Source organism: Triticum aestivum, chromosome 3B (assembly GCF_018294505.1).
Source record: "Triticum aestivum cultivar Chinese Spring chromosome 3B, IWGSC CS RefSeq v2.1, whole genome shotgun sequence".
Lineage (NCBI taxonomy): Eukaryota > Viridiplantae > Streptophyta > Magnoliopsida > Poales > Poaceae > Triticum > Triticum aestivum.
Window position 1 is genome coordinate 841,479,423 of NC_057801.1, and position 21,799 is coordinate 841,501,221.

The 21,799-nt window shown below is 47.5% G+C and overlaps 1 protein-coding gene across 1 annotated transcript; it reads right to left on the minus strand.

The window, feature by feature from the left end:
* Positions 1-13,942: 13,942 nt before the first annotated feature.
* On the minus strand, positions 13,943-16,259 carry LOC123068106 (ankyrin repeat-containing protein At2g01680-like). Its single transcript, XM_044490595.1, has 3 exons — positions 15,644-16,259; positions 14,777-15,312; positions 13,943-14,542 (listed from the first exon to the last, which is right to left on the minus strand). Exons 1-3 carry the CDS (start codon positions 16,257-16,259, stop codon positions 13,943-13,945), a joined length of 1,752 nt encoding a protein of 583 aa, XP_044346530.1.
* Positions 16,260-21,799: the final 5,540 nt, after the last annotated feature.

The window sequence follows — 21,799 nt, forward strand, 5'->3', positions numbered from 1 at the left end:
CTGCGCAGATCAACTACCCTTGTCCTCGTCAGAGATGTTGACAATCCCCGTGCCCAGCTCTGGGTAAATGGGTGGCAGCTGCAGCTCCGGCTCCTCCACTATCTCCACGCCGAGTTCAGCGAAGAGCGCGTCGGTCGCCGTCCGCTCCTGCCGGAGGAACTACCGGTTGGCCTCCACATAGGCCTCATCCAGGATGAACTCTAGGACGGACTGCTGCTCCGCCATCTTTGCGGGTTGGGCGACGGCGAACTCCACCTCCGCGTCCTCCATGTTGAAGTCTGGAGTAGGCTGTTCGGCCTCATCCTCCTCCAGATCCGCCACCTCCAGCTGCTGCTCATCCTCCTCCTCCGGCTCCGGCGAGTCCGGAGGCAGCCCGACAGCGATGTGTGCGGCTCACCTCACCGGATCTCCTCCGCTATCAGGTACATCGCTCCGGCGTGAGCATAGCGCTGGTGGTGATCTTGTGTCGGACCATGGAGATAGCGGCAAGTGTGGGCAGAGCGGGGCAGAGGAGGTGGATGGGCTCGGGTTGCGGCACAGAGGGAGGAGATGGATGGGCTAGGGTTGGGGACGCCGGGCGGCTTAAATAGCCGGATTTGGTCTCGGAAAATGAGCCGGAGCGGCGCCACGCGGCGTTCACACCGCTGGGACGGAGGAGACGTCCATCGGACTGCCCTCCCCTGACGTCGGTTCGACGTGACAGATACACCCGGACGCAGCCAGACACCCATATCCGCCTCATATTTAGGCTACACTAGGATACATGCCCGTGCGTTGCAACTGGAGAAGAAAATTGTCACACACTTAAATTTAGTATGTATTGTATATACAATCACAATGTAATGTGCTTGGCTACAAAAAAAAATTCTTTGCCCCGCCCACCACTATATGTGCAGGCCACGGTCTAGAGAAGAAATTCGTACCAATCAGGCAACGTTTTGTACCAATTATCCCCATATAGAGCCTACAATTTCGTTTAGTTAGAGCTATACCACAGATGAAATGCATCATGCAGCATGCAGTCGAAAAGCCTCACACTGGGTGGCGTGGGTCGGCCGGATTGGACCGGCTGGTGCCAAAGCAGGTGACGGATGAGAGAAATGGCCCAAGACCCCCAACCCTTCCATAACCCCTCCCCCCCACACACAATCACAAAAGATGGTTTGTGGACCTACTGTCCAACTTATTCAGATCTTATTATCAATTTGCGAAACCTGCTCCACGTGACACTACATGCCACTTCTTAAGGGGAGTGAGCCTAGCTCAACTGGTTGGTGGAGTGGATGTACAAACCCAACACCTGGGTTCAAATCCTCACGGAGGCGAATTTAGGTTCCCATTTACTCTTGAGGACCAGGTTTTCCTGGTACTCACGCATTTATCATTGAGGACTAGGCTCGGTGCGTAACCGAGATTAAAAATCCTAGAACTCATACTTAAAAGGCCGTATGCATCCCTAGTTGGTGCAGAGGCCGGGGAAGTGAAATTCTCCCCCAATTTTAAGAGTGATACAGACGCATTATGAGGACTGAGGCGACTCGGGAGGCACCCGCGGCGAGCGCCACGAGCCGGCCGCCGATGCCTGCGGACCCTTCAACGAGGCGTGTAGGGGGGCGTTTCTGGGCTCTTGCGGGCTCGGAAGACGAGGAGGACGACGACGGGGACCCTGCCGGCAGATCGCCGACCGATTACTCACCGACGCCATCCGACGTGATCTGCGAGGCCTTCAGCCCTGGTTACTCGGAGGAAGAGGTGGCCGCGTTGGTCGACGACTTTGTGCCAGGTGATGATCTGGCACAGATCGGGCTACGTTCAGAGGATAGGGTGGAGGTTGTTCGCCGGATCATTCACCAGAGGACGGCAGCGACGGCGATCCGGCCTTGGAAAGGGCCTCTACCTAAGGTATGCATCCAACCCCTAACTTTGTCAGATTTTCTCCCGCAAGATGCTTGGACTCGGGTTGTCCGTAAGAAAAAGAAGAGGAAGGGGAGATCAGAGCCAGCGCGCCGGCGCCGGTGAGCCGAACGGCGGCGGAGATCCGGGCGGCTAGGGTTGATCGTTTAAATTTCCTTTTGGGCCGTGAAGGGGCTGTCGATGAGCGGGCCGGCTGTGAGCCCATGCACGGGTATGAGGCCCAACATGGGGGAGCTGAGGAGGGGATGTTTGGACCGGCTTCGACTGGGTATGTGGCCGAGGAGAGCCTCAACGCGCCTCCTTTGCTTATCGAGCCATGCAGGGTCCAAGATCGTCGTGATCGATCTACCCTGGGCCGAGCTGAGCCGCAATCTGTTGGGCCGGTGGGTATTATTGGGCCAAGGTCTCGTGGGTATGAGGCCCAGCCGGACTTGGTTCCAATCGATACTGAGGGGAGGGGAGGATGCACGTTTCGATCGTCTTCGCCTACTCCGTCACCGCGCCCTAGGGTTTTGCTGCGTCGAGCGCCGCGCCTGCATACTACCGGACCTGGCCGGGCTCGCCGCATTCCTCCTCTCGGCGTGATGGCTGGTTCTGGAGGCGCGCCTCCTCCCGGGAAGCGGCCGCATACGCCCAGCGGGGCTAGTCGGGCTACTGGGCGCCGCCGCCGGGCCAAGGCAATGGCCGGGGCGCGCTGCCGCCGGGCCAAGGCAATGGCCGGGGCATGCTGCCGCCGGGCCAAGGCAATGGCCGGGGCATGCTGCCGACGCCGGCGTTTGGTGCTGGTCGTGGTGGCGGGCCGCTACCCAAGGCCGCTGCGGCCCGCTATGCTGGCGGGGCGCCCATGGGGAGGCCACCGGCTCCGGCCTTGCCGCCGGGCGGGCGGGGCGGACCAGGCTCCGGTCCTCGGTCGCTGGCTCCAGGCGGTGCTGCGGTGGCAGGTGCGGGCCAGGGGGTTGCGCCACCAAGGCCACACGTGCCTTCGGGTCCGATGCCTAGACCGGCTCCTCCAGCTCACGTTGTTGCTCACCAATCTCCGTCGTCGCAGTCCAACGGTACTGTGGCTGCGCCCCGGGGTCAATGGGTGGATGATGGCTACGATGCCTATGGGGCTGGCCAGCACCATGGTTCTTCGTCCACGGGTGGAGGTCGTGGTTATGCATGGCAAAGCGATGGTTCTGTTGAGAGGCCGTTCTTGGGTCCTTCCGGTGGCTTCGTTGAGGGGCCTTCTGATCCGGGTCATCGGCAGCGAGGAGGTTACCGTGGCCATCGTGGTGGTCGGGGCGGTCGAGGGGGCCGGTACCATCCACGTCCTCCGCCCCAACCTGTTGTTGTCGAGCAGATGACAGATAACGGGGCTGCCGAGGAGCCGGTGCTGACCGGTCATGCTATGGAGGTGGTGACGGCTCTTGCTACTCTTCAGGTTCCTGAGAACGAGGTTATGGGCGATGTGTCTGTGGAGATGACGGACATGGCTGAATCTGGTAGGGCGTCCAAGTGGGCGCGCAGGAAGGAAAAGATACTTTGTTATCGATGCGGAGACAAGGGCCACTTCATTGCGGAGTGTGTGGCTCAGTTATGTGATACCTGCGGTAAGCTGGCACACGACTCTGGGGACTGTCCGATACTGCGAGATCTAGCACCGTCGCTCATGATGTATGGAGTTTACTGTGTTGAGCTAACATTTTTCGAGTCTTCGAATGAGCGAGAGTTTACTGATGAGACCCCGAGCATGACTACGGGGATTGTCAAGGTCACCAGAGGGGAGGTCTCTGAGACACAGATCGTGCAGAGGCTTCGGGAGCTGGCCCCTGGGGATTTCCAGTGGGACCTTGTCAGTCTCGCCGATAAGATGTTCAGAGTTGAGTTTCCTTCCATGGAGGATCTGCAGAGGTTGTTGAGTTTTGGGATGTGTAAGGTGCCGGGAACTGATTGCATCCTTGAGTTTCATGAGTGGAAGCACGTGGAGCCTCAGGGTAAGCCGCTCACTCAGGCGTGGTTGCGCTTTTCCGGGGCCCCCTCCAAGCCGTTGCAGGATGCTCGGGTGGTGGCCAGCATGGGCATTTTGGTGGGGAGGCCTGAGCGAGTGGAGATGGTGTTCACCAGAGCTCACGGGATTTCTTGGGTTCTGGTTAGTATTCTGAACATCGAGTATGTGCCGAAAGTGGTTAAGTGGGCTTATTGAGGAAGGATTTATAATCTGGTCATTGAGTTTGAGGATGAGAGCCTTTTGGCTGCGGCGGCTCACGAGACCGATGTGGATATGCATGAGGGTGACGGCAGTGCGGGGGCAATGGAGCTGCAGGTCGAGGACTCTGGACGACAGCTGTCCAAGGGACCGGGGTCCGAGACTGCGATGACCGGGTATGGAGCAGCCCGAACCTCCTCGGTGCCTACGACGACTCTGAGATTTGGGTCCTTCGAACCCTTGTCTGAACCCCGAGGCTGTGGAGTGATCAGGTGGAGTCCAAGGAGGCTTTTGATCTCGCGTTTACTTCTTTGGGGTTTGAGGATACTGTCTGCACTATTCCTGGAGTTCTGGGGGATTCGTCGACCTTGGTCTGGGGAGAGAAGGAGGTGAGTCGACAGGTGGCCACTCCCTCTCGTGCTCAGCACGCTGTACCCTCCCAGGACATGACGCCGGTGTTCGTGGCTGGTTTGTCGGGAGGAGTCCCGGGGCAGGCGGCCTCGGGTTGCTCTTCTCCTGCTGAGGTAGGGGATTCGGGGCAGGTGGAGCCTATGTCCTTCTCTTCATTGGGAGGGGGTCTACGGCAGGTGGCCTCGGATACCTACTCTCCCATCGCGTCTACCTCTCTGCTGGTGGCGGCTGTGCAATCAGGAGAGGGCTCGGGGCAGCTGGCCTCGGAGCCCTCTTCTCCTGCGGCGCCTGTGGTGGTTGCTTCTCTGGTGCTGGGTGGGGAGTTAGGGCAGGCAGCCCATGCACTCCCTTCACCACGCTCGTTGTCGGCTCCGTCCCGCGGGGCGCGCCAGACGTCTGAGGCCATGGTGAGTGCCTTTCCACTTCCTGGCGAGCCTACTGGGGAGTCCGTGCAGGTGGTCCGGCCTAGCGGTTGGGGTGAGGCAGGAGGCCCTACCCCAACCAAGACCTCTCGGGAGGAGGTCATTGCGTTTGGAGGGATTTCGGATCCGGTGTCTGAGTGGCGACGGGTGAGTGGCCGTCTCCAGACTCAGACGGATGTGGACGACATACAGCAATGGTGCGCCATGAGGGCGGCCAAGCTCCGTGAGGTTGAGGTCACTACTGGTATGTCGGTCAATACTTCTAATTCTATTCTACATGTTTCCAATGATGAGATTGTTGAAAATGCAAATCAATTAGGAGTTTCACTAGGTAGTAATTTCACTGAAATCTCTAATTATGTTAATGATCTTATGGATCTAGAGGCTGAGCGGGCCTTAGAGATGATCCGTAATATTGCGGCGGTTAAACCCATGACTGATTCTGAGATTGATGTGCTAGGGTCAGGGTGCTCGACAATTTTTGTGCGGATCTTTTGCCGCCCATTCCTGAGACGGAGGTAGAGGATGATTCTACTGAGATGGTTATGGCTAGACCTTCTGAGACTGGTTGTGAGGACCGGTTGCAGAGTCAAAATGTCTCTAAACGCAAGTGGAAACGGAAGGTGTATCCGGTGTCCGCAGTGCGTAGGAGTGCTAGGATTCGTACGGCTAAAAATTCCATGATGAACTATGAAAGGAATCTTTTGGAATAGCAGAGGTCTAAAGGACTTGGATAAAAGAAGGTTTCTTGCTGAGGTGTCTGTCGAGCATCGCCTAGATTTTATCGCTCTATGGGAGACTAGTAGAGATAATTTTGCGCCACAATTTCTAAATACTTTGTTGGGAGGTATTGATTTTTATTGGCATTGCCTGCCACCGAGAGGGAGATCGGGTGGAATCTTACTCGGCGTTAGGTGCGAAGCGCTAAAGGTTTGAAGTGTGGTTATGGGTGACTTTGCAGTCAAGTTTCGGGTGCGTTCGAAGGAAGATGGGTTTAATTGGGCTTTGGTAGCGGTATATGGTGCCGCACAGCCCGAACTCAAGCCCGAGTTCTTGGCTGATCTCGTTCGGATTTGCGGTTCGGAGCAGCTTCCTATCCTGGTGGGGGGTGATTTCAATATAATTAGAAGGCGTGAGGATAGGAACAATGATAACTTTGACCGCAGATGGTCGTTCATGTTAAATACTATCATTGAAAGTCTGAGCCTGAGAGAAATTGAGCTCTCAGGTAGAAAATTCACCTGGGCTAATGCGCTGCCAAACCCGACGTATGAGAAGTTGGATCGAGTGTTGGCTAGTGTCGATTGGGAACAGAAGTTCCCGCTAGTAACAGTCCAGGCTTTGTCCCGTGGAATTTCTGACCACACGCCGTTATTTGTGGACTCTGGTGGGGCCACCCACCTGGGAAACAAAACTACGTTCTCCTTTGAGCTAGCGTGGTTTGAACGAGAAGGCTTCCTTGATCTCGTGGCAAGAGAGTGGGCTAAGGATTCAGGAGGAAAGACTGCGCTTCAGCGCTTGCAGAATAAGATTAGGCATTTGAGGAGTTTCCTGCGTGGGTGGGCTAAGCATCTTAGCGGGATTTATAAGGTCGAAAAGGAAAGGCTCCTTTCCCTTATTCAGTCCCTAGATGTAAAAGAAGAAACCACAGTGTTGCCGGCTGCGGAGCTTCATGCCAAGCTTGACACGGAGATGAGGCTGAAAGAACTTCTTCGAGGAGAGGAATTGAAGTGGGCGTTGCGGGCCAAGGTCCGGCGAGTAGTCCAGGGGGATGCGAACACTCAATTCTTTCACATGGTCGCTAATGGTAAACATAGAAAGAAGAGGATCTTTCAGCTTGAGCAAGATGAAGGAACAATTTTAGGACAGGAAAACCTAAAACTGTACATCACTGAGTATCACAAGCAGCTATTTCGCCATCCTGAAGAGAACTATGTGTCTCTCGATGAGTCCAGGATTGAGGATTTTCCTCAACTTACAGCGGTGGAGAATGATATTCTTGCGGATCCTTTCTTTGAGAAAGAGGTGTTTGACGCCATTTCGCAAATAAAAAATAACAAGGCGCCGGGCCCCGATGGATTTCCAGCGGAGTTTTATAAAAAGTGCCGGCCTATCATTAAAGGGGATTTGTTGGCTTTGTTCAATGATCTCTTTTCTAGGAAGCTTCAGCTTTTTCAGCTGAATTTTGGAACGATAACTCTTCTTCCTAAGAAAACAGAGGCTGTGAGAATTGAGCAATTCAGGCCCATCTGTCTTCTTAATGTTAGTTTCAAAATTTTCACCAAGGTCGGGAATAATAGTCTCACACAGATCATGCATGCTGTGGTGAAGCCTACCCAAACTGCTTTCATGCCGGAAAGGCACATCCTTGAAGGGGTTGTGGTCCTTCATGAAACGCTCCATGAAATCCACACGAAAAGGCTGGATGGGGTTGTTTTCAAAGTGGATTTCGAGAAAGCGTATGACAAGGTCAAATGGCCCTTCCTTCAACAGACGTTACGCATGAAGGGTTTTGATGAAGCTTGGCGACGCCAAGTAGAATCCTTTACGCAAAAGGGAGTGTTGGAATTAAAGTGAATGACGATATAGGTCATTATTTCCAGACACACAAAGGCCTGAGGCAAGGTGATCCAATGTCCCCTATTTTGTTCAACATTGTGGTTGACATGTTGGTAATTCTCATAGGGAGGGCAAAGGAGGCCGGTCAGGTGGGTGGCTTGGTGCCTCACCTAGTTGTTGGGGGTGTGTCCATTCTTTAGTACGCTGATGATACAATCATCTTTATGGAGCATGACTTGGCAAAAGCAAGAAATATGAAGCTGGTGTTATGCTTATTTGAATAATTGACCGGATTAAAGATTAGCTTTCATAAAAGAGAGTTGTTCTGCTTTGGTAGAGCCAAGGAGGAACAAGAGGCTTATAGGCAATTGTTTGGATGTGAATTAGGGGCTTTACCTTTTACTTACCTAGGTATACCCATTCACCGTCGTAAGCTAACAAACAGACAGTGGAAATGCATCAAAGATCGGTTCGAGAAGAAACTTAGTTGCTGGAAGGGAAAACTTATGTCTTATGGAGGCCGGTTGATTCTTATTAACTCGGTGCTCACGAGTATGCCGATGTTCCTACTATCTTTCTTTGAAGTTCCAGTTGGGGTTAGGAAAAGGCTGGACTTCTACCGATCTAGATTTTTTTGGCAGAGTGATGAGCTAAAGAGAAAGTATCGACTCGCCAAGTGGGATATCATTTGTAGACCAAAGGACCAAGGGGGTCTGGGTATTGAGAATCTTGAGGTCAATAACAGATGCTTGCTCAGTAAGTGGTTGTATAAGCTTTCAGCTGAGACTGACGCAACATGGGCGCAGATTCTCCGTAACAAGTATCTGCAGTCCAAGACTTTGTCACAGGTGACAGTAAGACCAACTGATTCGCCGTTTTGGAAGGGGATTATGAGAGTTAAGGTAGCCTTCATTAATAGAACAAAGTTTATAGTCGGTGATGGCAACAATACCCGTTTCTGGGAAGATACTTGGCTAGGTGATACATCATTGGCACTCCAGTACCCATCCCTGTATCATATTGTTCAGCGACGTGATGCACTAGTTGCAATGATTATGCAGTCCATTCCCCTTAATATCCAGTTTCGGAGGGTGCTTGTTGGTGATAGATTGGAAGCATGGCTTCATTTGGTGAGTAGACTGATGGAGGTTCAGCTGTCTCATCAACCTGATCAGTTGTCTTGGAAACTTACTAGGTCTGGACAATTTACGGTTAAGTCGATGTACATCAATGTCATTAACTCGAGTGTCATTCCTAGTTCCAAACATGTTTGGAAAGTAAAAGTTCCTTTGAAAATTAAAGTATTTATGTGGTTTGTACATAAACAAGTCATTTTAACAAAGCACAACTTGGTTAAGCGCAATTGGACATGATCTACTAGGTGTAGTTTCTGTGATCGGGACGAGACCATTAAGCACCTCTTGTTTGAGTGCCCGTTGGCGAGAATTTTATGGCGCACCGTGCAAATCGCCTTTAACATTACTCCTCCGAGTTCGGTCGGTACATTATTTGGAACGTGGCTTGATGGGATAGAGTCCGATACAGCTAGACACATTCGTGTAGGAGTATGTGTGTTGTTATGTGCAATTTGGAATTGCAGAAATGATTTGGCTTTTAACAGAGCAACAAATATTCATTTTTTGCAGGTTTTATTCCGAGCTACAGCGTTGATCCGTATGTGGTCCTTACTCACTCCGACGGAGGTCAGGGAGCGTTTGGTTACTGGATCTGTCCGGTGGGAGATGGTAACGCGGGATATTTTCAACCGGTTTGGATGACGGTCATGTAATAGGATAGGCGATTAGTTTTCCTATCTTTATTTTGCCAGCCGGTTGTGGCTCTATGGCCTTTTTATTTTTGGCGTTGAGTCTCTCTGTGAGCTAGCCTTTATTTTGTTTCACGACTTTAATACCTTGCTGAACCTATTTTATTTATAAATGTGGCTGTATGCATCGTTTTGATGCAGAGGCCGGGGAGTCCCCTTTTCGAAAAAAAAACATGCCACTTCTTATATCTAACTATAACAAACGTAGAATTATCTATTTCCGGTCCATGAAGTGTATGTGTGAACAAAGCTACACTAACGTCCTTCGTCGGCGCCTATTTCAGCTCCGCCCTGAAATTCAAGACCATCTATTTTGCAACCTACAATTTTCAAAACCAGCCAACCCCAACAGTGTCTAGACAGTCAAACCGGTTTCATCCCAGTTTTGACTGATTTTGACCAGTCAAAATCCTAGTCAACATAAAAAACCTAAACAAAGACTAATCAGCATTATAAAAAAAACTAAAGAAAGGCCTAGTCAATATCTCCTCCATCACCTCGATCCCTCTCCTCCCGATGTGCCCAGGGGCAGCCCGCACTCCACTCACCCGATCTGCCGCGCCGCCGCCGGCAAGCGGCGTAGCTGCCTCCAGCAACGCATTTTGCCTTGGCCAACACCCAGCCGCCGCGCCGCGCGGGGGTTCTGCCCCGCCTACCTCACCGCCGACGCCGGGGTCATCTGCTAGACCCTCTGCTACTTCCCAAAGCACGCCACGGCCACCCAATTGATCTCCCTTCCCATCAATTCTAGCCGTGAGGGCCTTCTTCTCCAAATCCCGCGAAGGTACAGCCATGAACTGTGCATCAATGTCGCCGTTTTTCAATGACTCGGACAACGTGAGGCTGGCGGAGTGGACGCATCCTCGTACTCAACCTCGCCGGTGGCCCTACGCCCCGTAAATCAGCCGCTCGCGAAGGCCGACCCGCATGTTCACACCCAACAGCTTGTTAACCCGGAGATGGAGCTAGGCTACGGGGAGACAGTTTGATTTGGCAACATTGCTCCACCAGCAGGCCGTGGATTGTTCAATCCGACGAGACGATAACAGTCCAGAGCCGCCGCCACTCGTATCTTCCTTGCGTCCCTTGATGACGAAGCGGTGCTGCGGTAGGCTCATGGCATGAGCGTCCTTGTGACGGCGGATCGGTGGAGAGCGGCACGACGCGGATGTGAGGCCCGGTGGGGTGGAGCGCGGCGACTGGCGCGTAAGGGAAGGGAGAGACGTCGTGCGCGTCACTGGCCAGACCTGGCATAGGAAAGCCACGGAGGAAGCCAGCTGCTCACGAAGGATTGCTCGACCTGGATTTGGAAAGAAAGAGAGAGAGGCATACCGTGCGTGCTCGGCGCATCAGGTTCTTTGTATCGGTGATGCATAACTTTTGCATATTTCAGTTATGGTCCAAACGGTTACGTGGATTTATTAAATCTCAGTCGTCAATCTTTACGAGTGTCATAAAATTAATGGTCATAAAAGGGCGACGTATGAAGAACTATGAAAGCTTCATCCTTTTAATAGTAGGTATAGATACGAGGGGTGCCAGTCAGCCCGGGTATTTAAGGCCCGTTTAAGGCGCTCAGCTGGATCACATTTTCGTGACTGGTAAGTGACCGGATGAACTATCCGGGCGTTTAATGCCGTACTCAGTTTGAATTGTCTTCTTGGGCTAATGATCTGAACCATACTCTCTCGCAGATAGGATATGTTGCAGATCATCTTCATGATAGAACTTTACAATCATGGGATGTTCTATAGAAAACAAACAAGTATTATTGGGGATTGGACGGTGATATGGAAGGCATTTGTGCTTTTGCCAACCAAACGCACTCACCATGAAAAGCTGCTTAGACGACGAGGTCATATTCGCCATCGATGGCACATGCAGCAATGACTCCACCTGATGCCCATGATTGCATACCTTAGTCACCATAAGCTGAAATGTTGAATGACCGGAGTTATCTAAGATGCATCTTTGCCTATGTAGCTTGCACTTTTTAAAAACAATGTAAATAAACTATCATGAATTGACCTTATACCTTTCTTTTGGCCTATATAAACCTACCATGCAATGTAATATATAACGATATGAATGAACGTCATCCCTAAATAGCTATTTACTTATGCTTCAATTTTTTTACATCCGTGCTCTAAATATTCTTACTTGCATGCTTTGAATGCTTGGTTTGCTCTCGGCCTTTGCGCCATTGGCGCAACGGGTCATCTAGTAGCATACAAACAACCATGGACAGTTGTTCACATTACTCGTGAAAGGCATCCTTACGTTGATGTCATTTGTGACCAGCCCATCGAGGGTTGCGGGGTTAAGCACTCGCTGCTCATGGACAAAGTCAAACTCTTCCTACTCAAGAAGAGCAGCGGGTGACTTGCCATGGATATGGCAGAGCTTCATCTCCACCGTCACCGCGCTTGTTGACGACTTTGGGCAGGCAAGGAAGAAGGTGGTGGCTGGGCTGGCAGGAGCAGTTGCAGCCTGACCAGTGACTGGTTACCGGGTCAGTTTACCGTGTCTATAGTCCATACTATGTCCTCTTCCACTCCTTTGGTGTTGGTTTCTTTGTTAGTTAGGTGGTGGGCAGTTCATTGCTGGTCAGCTCTGTGTGGTTTGTTTCGTCGCTGTTTGGTCACTCATTAAGATGGTGCGTGATTTTGTTCTTCAGTTTTACATAGATTTTTTTGGAAAAGGAGGATGACCCTGCCTCTACATCAACCTGATGCATACACCATTTTATTGAAACAAAATAAAGTGCCAACAAGTCTGTAAGTCAGTACAACTCAAAAAAGGAGCAAAAATAAGCAACAAAACTGGAAAAAGAGCATGCCACAACCGGCAAATCCTAGGACTTAGTGACTAAACACCTATTCTATTAGTGGACCGCCATCTAAACCGATTGAAAATATCCCGTGCTGCCGTCTCCCACTGGTTGCACCCATTAACCAACAGCTCCCTCCAGTCCGTATGAGTGAGTAACGACCACGTATGATCCAAGCACTAGCTTTGAAGATGACCTGCAAAAAGTTAATGAAGTTTTTTCTATTAAAGATCATATCATTTCTGCAGTTCCATATAGCCTAGAGTAATGCCATATTCCTATCTGAATACATCCCGCGGTAATTGGCTCCACACCAATTAGCCATGTCCCAAACAACATTGCAATGCTAGTGGGAGGGTTAACATTAAAGGCTATATGAATCGAGCGCCATAGGATCTTGGCTAGGGGGCAATCAAGGAAGAGATGTTGTATTATCTCATCCTGGGCACAAAAACAACATTGAGAACTGTCGACCCATCTTCGCTTTACAAGATTATCCTTGGTGAGAATCACTTCCTTGTCTATAAACCACATGAAAATCTTGATTCTCGGCGGCACATTAATTTTCCATATATGGTTTGATCTTGGGATTGTGCCAGAGTTAATTAAATCCAGGTACATAGATTTCACCGAAAACACACCGTTCTTAGTTAACTTCCATTGAAATGCATCTGGCTGATCTAAAAGTTGAACATCCATCAACCTTCGCAGCAGGTGTAGCCAAGAGGTCCATCATTCCCCCACAAGGGACCTCCTGAATTGAATATTCAACAGAGACGATTGTAATACTGTAGCAATATAAGCCTCCTTAAGTTGCACAATATTATATAACCTGGGGTACTGAAGAGCTAGAGGCACATCTCCTAGCCAAGTATCTCACAGAATCTAGTAGTTCTACCATCTCTAAGAACGAATTTCCCTCTGCGGAAAAAAGTGTCTTTCGTTCTCATCAGCCCCTTCCAGAACGGCGAGTCGGTAGGCCTAATGGTTACCTGAGCTAGGGATTTAGTTTGGAGGTATTTGTTACGAAGGATCTTTCTGCATGCCGATCGAGGTGAGGTGAGTTTACACTTTGCAGTGAGATACCTCATACCACCAGTCCCCATCCGATATCTTGGAAATTGCCGATTGCAGCAAATTCCTTCCTTTTTTCGAAGATGAGATTACCACCGGCACTCCTACTAAAGGGCCACGTTATGGTGCATACATCACTCATTAATTCTACATGGTATTTTTCTCTGCCTGGGTTGATTACTCAGACGACAACAAATGCATTGCTATGACATATGCTCAACTTACTGCGTTGCCTTGGCTGGTGTTACAAAATTATGTAGTGTTTCTTATATGTAATGCCACTATTCTGTTTTCTATTTCCAAAGCAAGCTGGTGCTGAAAACTGGATGGGCCGGTCGTACCAAGCTGGACATCTATTTTGACTTGTATCAATCTCTAATGTTTATGTTCTCTACATCCTTAGCTGGGTAAAAATGTCAACACCCAACTTGTATCTCTATTTCTCTAGAGATTCATATGTTTAGTAATCCAAAACAGTATTAGGTATATACTTTTTTGTGTTGGTTCCTTGTGATATGTATTTACCAACTCTCGGCTTTCAAATAATAAACATTGGCGATTATCATTACAGAAGGCATGTAACATCTTCAGAGAAATGGCAGCACTACATCATATTTGGATCAAAATACAGTAACTAACAGTGTTGTATTTGCTAGTCAAACAATGTTCATTATTGATAAAATTTGAAAATATCACAAAACATTGGTAAATTGATGAGGTCAGACCATATCAAGGAAATCAGACTTGAAATCTTTACCCAACTTCAATCTGAGCTTCAAGATAGGCCATTCACCAAGCAGCTTTGTGAGAATGGGCAACAAAGCTACCATAAGACAAATTGCAATGGCTAACCAGTGGAGGCGTGAAGCCAGCACAGTGTATAAACCAGTTGAAAAGGCAGTAGTAGTTGCCACGTATGCAAACCACATGAGCTTCTTAGTGAAGGATCTGTAATAAATCAAGAACTCGTAATCCTCCCACCTTGCTATGATGCATATGAAGGCCACGGCAAACGAGGAGCACAATGCCAAGACGTCAGAAATCAAGAATGCCTGGAATGCAAACTTCCTAGACATGATGGGAAGTCCCTCACTTCCAGCATCATTGTCATAACCTCCAGGAAGGGTGAAGGCGGCTGCAAAGGTTATTGTTGCCATGAGTATCGCCACTAACGAAGTGTTACTTGTGTATGTTTTAGTTAGTGACTTCGCTTCCATCCTTGATTTCATAGTCGCCTGCTGTTTTGTACGTCTGTGAAGATTATAAGATATGGTGGCACATCTGGGATCAGCTCTCAGCATAAGCATGTTCACTTCATTCTGCATATATTCAGAAGGAAGATACAAATGGGGATCATATCAATTATATTATATGGATAGGATGGCATTACATTTGATGATTTGAACAGAGAGACAAAGGCAATGTTGGAAAAAGCGGACTACAAAACTGTTATATAAATGGACAAACTTAATTTAAATTTGTAACATAAAGTTATCTATATGATATTAGACTTAGAATAAAGAATCAAATAAAAAAATATAAAATATGCATACCCAATTTAAAGTCTTGGCATGATCCGCGAAGTCCATCAATTCCCAAGCTGGTACATTACCATGATTATCAAGCACCGATATGTCTATATCTTCGTGAGACAGCAAAGCAGCAACCATTTTTGGATTGCAGCTCTGTACTGCATAATGTAGAGCAGTTTTCCCATACACGTCTCGCATATTAATGAGTTTACGAAGTTGTGGAGTTCTCAAAATGAATTCCACAAACTCCACGTGATCTTGGTCTATAGCTGTATGAAGGCACGTCCAATACGGATCATTTGTTGCACGGTAAGGAGTATCAGGACAGTGGTGAAGAAGCACTTGAGCAACATCGATATGTCCTCCAGCTGCAGCTTGACTAAGGAAAGGTGCGCCGTTACTTGGCACCTTATACCCTAAAGAGCAATCATGTTCCAGCAATACGCGTACCACGCCAATCTGGTGAAGATATAAAGCTACACTTAGTGGAGTAGCTCCCGTTTTGTTAGTTTCTCTGGCCAGCCAAGGACGTGTTTCCATAATTCTTTTTGCCAAACCTGAAAACATATGAATATATGAATGATGGTTAATAAAGCAAAGAGATGGTTATAGTACCCATGAGGATACTGGAGGCAATAATACTAGAATAATTTTAGAACATCAGTTGATTTGTTAGAATACACTATTTGTTAGTGGATTTCATTGGTGCCACATTGTTAGACAAACTGACAAATCGATAAGAAATTGACAGCCACCACAAGTAGTTATGCTTTCTCTATTGGGCCCGAGGACTAAGGGGGACCCAGGAAAGGAACAAAAAAAATCAACAATTTGAAGGTAAAAATAGAAGCCCGTATTCAGGAAATACATACGTTGATTGAATCTCACCTGAGTTTGCATTTCTCACAGCAGCCAGCAGAGTGTTATTGCCGAATGGTCCCATATGAGCAGAGTCAGGAATTTCCAGTAATTTCTCTGAAATATCAGTGAAGTCTCTCATCGCTGCGATGTACATGGGTGACTCGTTAAATATGTTCACATGTGTCGACAGAGCGGGTGCTGCCTCTATCAGCTTCAGCGCAAGCTCCCTGTGGCCACTGCGTATTGCGTGGTGCAGTACATTGCAGCCATCAATGTCTTGCCACAAGATTGCCTCTATGAGTCCCCGTGCACGGTAGCATTGGATTAGAACGGAAGCCAAGATGACAAAACCACTTTTCACCGCGGCAAGAAGTGGCGTCTCCCAATCCAAGTTTACTGCAGTGAGGAGAGACTCCTCCAGCGCCACCACATCCGTGCAAAATGCCTGGTGCCCGTGGGTCGAGGATATGTGAAGACAGGTGTTCCTAGCTAGAGTTGTTCCAAGAAGAATGCATGGATTTCGCGAGGCCATCTCCTTCATTGATGTGGAATTGCCGGATGTGGATGCTTCCAAGAGCCGTTGGTCCATCTGTAGCTGGCCCTGTCCTCCTCTCAATAAACTAGTTGATGTCTTGTCTGCCATCTATATCTTGATTTAACTGCAGGAGGAGAAAACTGTGAAAAAAGGGAGATGAGTAGCCACTGGTTCTGAAGGAAAAATTGCTCAACTGGGCCACCATTAATTGTACTTGTAAGAAATTTTTGCAAAGTTATTCAAAACGGCAACTAAAAAAACTAGGTAACTACAGCAAATTTAAGGTGCAGTTTTGATGTTGGATGCTTGCAGTTTTGATGTTTGTCATCCCTTTGTCTTGGATTTGGATCCATTGCTTGCAAATGTTAAAGGTGCGATGCAGAATTGCTTTCGAATCAAATAAAACGGCTAACAAGATAATTCATATAAACCCTTTCTGTTAGCTACGTATTTGATTTGATTGCTGTTTGCATTGTAATTTTTGAATCTATTCATATAAACTAGACAAGACCACCGTGTTGTAACATATGACGCAAGATAATTCCATGAAAGCATACACAAAATGGAAGAAACGAGCTAGCTATGGCAAAAGAAAATGGATATACATATGCTGAAATAGTAGGTACTCACCTCAGAAAATAGCAAAGAGGAGCAGGCGCGAGATGAAGAGAAGCAGCAGCCTGCTCACTAATGTTCCATGGAGATGGTGAGGAGAGGACTTTAATGGAGCTGGGAGTCAAAGCACCAATTCAGTCATCAAGTTAACACGTGTATACTTGATTAGTCATGTGATGGAGCCTTAAACTAATGACCCCTTGCATTGGCCTCTGCACTTGATGCAGCAATGTACTTGACCAGCTGCTCCAGAGTCCAGGTCCTCGTTTTTGTATCGTATTTCGGTTTTTGGTACTACTATTATATATGGGATGCCATGGACCTACTTGTACAAGTCCCCTGTCATCAGAAATAGACCTGTTCATGGCCAAATAAATACTACTCTACACAGTGGAACTATAGTAGGTTTGGAGGATAAAAATCTACCATGCTTACATTACCAAGATTACTGGAAGCATTATTATCCAATAAAAATGCTAACAATTGATAGAATTGCAACATATTATACATCACCCACAATTGGCAATTTGGCATAGCAGGGACCAAATCCAAGCTACCTACAGCTGCAACATTCATCGAAGATTTATTAGATGCTTCACTTCACTATACAAATTAATACTCCCTCTGTTCTTAAATATTTGTCTTTCTAGAGATCTCAACAAGGGACTACATATGAAGCAAAATGAGTGAATCTACACTCTAAAATATGTCTACATACATCCGTATGTTGTAGTCCATTTGAAATCTCTAGAAAGACAAATATTTAGGAACGAAGGGAGTATGAATCACTGGGTTAGGTTGAGGGAACACAAGCTACGGATGGATGAGGAGTTCGAGCTGGAACTCTCTGTGTATAACTCACTATACACCCCCGCTGCTTATTTTCGTTCTTGTTCAGTTTGCCTAACTCATAATTTGCTCGATGAGGCCTGTCGAAACTGTGATACAGCCAAACTGCATCACATGGTGCCGTCCAAGTGGTTTTTGGTCTATTGCTTAATGCCTATTCCCTGCATCAGCGGCTTGTGAATAAAGGAAAAACGTCTTGATACATCAGCACAAATGTTCTGTTCTCTACGGAGTATAAATGATAATAATAATAAGAGCTATTTTACAGTGATTGGCGTAGTACTAGTACTTTCCAGTACCTGCCCCTCTGATTATTATTAACCGTCCGACCTGATCGGGATTAAAAATGAATAAATCTAATTAGTTTAATCCAAGAAGGGCATAATGGTCTAGGGTAAAATATTGTGCTTTCAACCCATCATGTCCACGACCAGAACCAAGTCTAGTCGATCCAGGAGGTCAAGTCCTCGTTCTCGTCCCCTTCCTTCTCTCCGACGAGCCCGGCGAGACGAACCAATTCACCTTCGTCGGCCTCGTCGGCCTCCTCCTCCTCGTCCCCTTCACTATAAAAGACGTGCCCGGAGGCAAGAAGAAGAATAAGGCATCACATCTACGGCGGCTGTGTCGGCGGCGACGGCGGACGCGCTATAGGAACTTGCCCCCCGCCGATCCCATCGCTTCCCGACTTGCGTCCTAAGGTACGAATCGCCCGAATCTCACCTTACTTGGATTCGTAACCTGCACTTCCTAAATAGATTAGTTTAGTCATCATCGATTTAGGTTTCTCTAGTGCATGCAATTCAATTTAGAATTTTTCATCATACATGGCCAGTTCAGTAGTTTATGGACATTGATGATCGCTTGGCATAACATATACAAGGAGCAAAGTTTAAAATTCCACACAAGATTTCGTACTGGCTTTTGCTTGCATTTCTGTTTGTTGTTTGAGCTTTTTATTCATCTGAATGGTGATGCAGGAAGACATGGCGGATTTAAGTCATGAGTCCATGCTGGAGTACTATCGTATTTCCAACAAGATGTTTGATAGTGAGGATGAAGATTATAGATTATATAACAAATATGGTGTTGAGAAAGGTTTTAGTGTCCGGAGAAGCTATGTCGAGTGGGATGGATCCAACAGCCATATAATTTTAAGGAAAATTGTGTGCAATCGTGAAGGGGTTCGGAAGAGAAGCACATGAAGAGGAAGATGCAAGACAGAAAGAGGAGGCCACGGAGTATAACTCGTGTAGAGTGTAAAGCTAAATTCGTGATTGCAACACAAGAGGTAATATGTCGGTGGTTTGTGAAGGATTTCTTCCATGAACACAATCATCCTCTAGCCCCACAGGATCTTTTGTGTCTTCTGTGTTCACATAGAAGAATTAGCGATGAGCAGAAAGTGAACATTGCAGACATGAAAGAATCAGGGATCAAGAAACACCATATTATGGAAATTTTGTGCATGCAATACGGTGGACATAATGAGTTTGGATGCACGAAGAGGGACATTTACAATTTCTGCCATGCTAACAAGCAGGAATCAATCGCTTCTAGTGATGCTCAAACGGTGATCAATCACATGGTGGCGCGGCGAGAGCGAGATTCGGATTTTTTTTTCTTCGGGTACTTGGTTGATGAAGTTGGCCATCTGAAGGAACTGTTCTGGTGTGAAAGTCAATCCTGACTTGACTACGAGGATTTCAGAGACGTTATTGTGATAACACGTACATAACCATTAAGTTCAATCCGCCATTTGTGCCGTTTGTCGGGTTGAATCACCACCGCAACACTGTTATTTTTGGATGTGGTATCATTTCTCATGAAACAAGCCAGACATAAGAGTGGATGTTACGAACTTCTGATGCCATGGGACATAAGCATTCGATATCTGTGATCATGGATGGGGACCTTGCAATGCAAAGAGTAATCAGGGTGGTGTGGCCTAAGTCAAACCATAGGCTCTGTAGATGGCACATTCAGCAGAACATTGTACGTCATCTGTATGATGACGCGGTAAAGAAGGAATTCAGATCTTTCATATATGATACATCTTCCATTGAAGAGCATGAGAGAAAATGGTTACAATTCTTACAATGGAATAAAGTAACAAGTGAGGAATCTTGGCTGCATCAGATGTATAAGATGAGAAAACTGTGGTGTGCTCCATATCTCGAGGGACGTTCTTTCCTAGAATTGAGCAGCAATCTGCGGAGTGAGAGCTTAAACTCAGTGCTACATACGCATCTTGAGGCTAAGATGACGTTGTTTCAAATGCTAGAGCACTATAAGCGTTGCCTTGCATCACGACGCTTGAATGAGGCTCTCCAAGACATCGAGGCCTTGTAGTCCATTCCGTCCACAGAGGAAAATGCTTCAAGTCTTGAGAAACACGCCGCAAAAGTTTGCACTCCTGCTATGTTTAAGTTGGTCTTATGGAGCATAAATGTTGTAAGAAAATGTGAAATCAGAGAGGTACTTGATGCAGCAGAAGTTACCACATACGTTGTGTCTAAGAAGGAAATAAGAGATAAAAAGATCAAAGTGCACACGGAGTCGAAGGAAGGTCTGCTTCCCATGTTCAGTTGTTCTTGCCGCAAATTGGAATGCGCTGGCACACCATGTTCCCACATATTTTACATATTGGGAATTTTATAAGAAGAAACACTGCTCAGGTGTTGTGTTCCCACTAGGTGGACAATGAGTGCAAAATGTGCATTCGCACCGACTAGAAAGAGCGAGATGTATGAATACTTTGCAACCCAGCAAAGGTACCGTTAGTTAAGGAATTTTAGTCACGCGCATGTTTCAAGGCATGCCACTCTGATGAGGCGTTTCAGCATCTAAAGGGGGTTTTGGAAGGACAAGATGTTTGCAAGGGATCAACTATTGAACAAGCTGACGGCAAGATCAAGGTAGGCCTTGAGGCCGTAAGTGTGAACTGAAATCACTATGGTTCATATTATTTGTTGTACTCCTGAGCGACAGAATACACGTGTATGTTTTATGTTATTAGTGGATTAATTGATTCATACTTCTTTGAAATATCTGTGCTTTTATTATGATTGTGCAGAAAAACTGTGTGGAACACTTTGAAGTCAGTAGTAGATTTGAATTTGGAATAACTAAATGAGATAATAGGGATAGGGATTTCATTAGACAGGGATTGAGCAGGTTCGGTGACAAATGGGGATGAACCTGATCCCTTAGTAGATTAATTCTAGGCCTTAAGTGGTTTTCGTACGTGTTCTCGCATGCTTTCCAGCCGAAACAGTTCATCGAATCGATCAGCCTGTTGAATCGATCAGATAACTACTTCCTCCGTAAGGAAATATAAGGGCGTTTAGATCAGTAGTTAATCCTTCACGTGGTTTCTTAAGTCAACCAAAGCCAGCTTATGCGGACATACGGACAAGATCACCGGCATGTGAAGCATCAGGAAACGCTCGTTGAAAAGTATGCGACGAGTCCAGCGGGCCTACCGCAGCAGCGGCCATGGGCGAGCTCGAGTTTGAGTTCCTCTCACTCGCCAAAACAAGAAAAAGAGTGAGTTCCTCTCCATGTACATGGCCACCGGCACAAACCAGCGTGGCATCGTCAGTTGACACGGGCAACCTCGTGGACCTCACCAGCATGGCGTGGAGGCCGGGACGGAGTACAAAGCTACTCCCTTCGTTTCAAAATAAATGACTTAACTTTATACTAACTTTATTAGTATAAAGTTGAGTCATCTATTTTGAAACGGAGGGAGTAGTGATCACCACCTACGCCTGGCTGAACTTATACTGTTCCGGGGAGTCCTCACGGGAGCATAGATCGAGAGCATGACCCAGGTCGGATGACCATTGAGCATGTCTGGATTATGATTTCAGGTTGATATTGATGTGATTTCTGTGTTGTTCCGCTTGATGTCTGGCTTTTTGCCTGCGGAACCAAACACGATCTAAACTAGACTAGATCGACCATGGTGTTGTAATATGAGGCACGCAAAAATTCCGTGAAACCAAATTCACAATAGAAAAAAAGAGCTAACTAGAACGATAAATTTGCATAACAATTAATGTCAGGTGAAACAGGAGGTACGCACCTCACACAGTATTAGCAGAGAGAGCACGCAGTCGCTAGATGTAGATGGAGAGAGAGAGAGAGAGAGAGAGAGAGAGCAGCTCACTAATGTTCCATGG

Excerpts from the sequence above, each read along its gene's own strand:
- LOC123068106 (XM_044490595.1), bottom strand. The coding sequence starts at position 16,259 with ATGGCAGACAAGACATCAACTAGTTTATTGAGAGGAGGACAGGGCCAG. Across the intron at positions 15,313-15,643 it reads TGTGAGAAATGCAAACTCAG|GTTTGGCAAAAAGAATTATG; the intron begins GTGAGATTCAAT and ends ATATGTTTTCAG. Across the intron at positions 14,543-14,776 it reads ATGCCAAGACTTTAAATTGG|AATGAAGTGAACATGCTTAT; the intron begins GTATGCATATTT and ends GAATATATGCAG.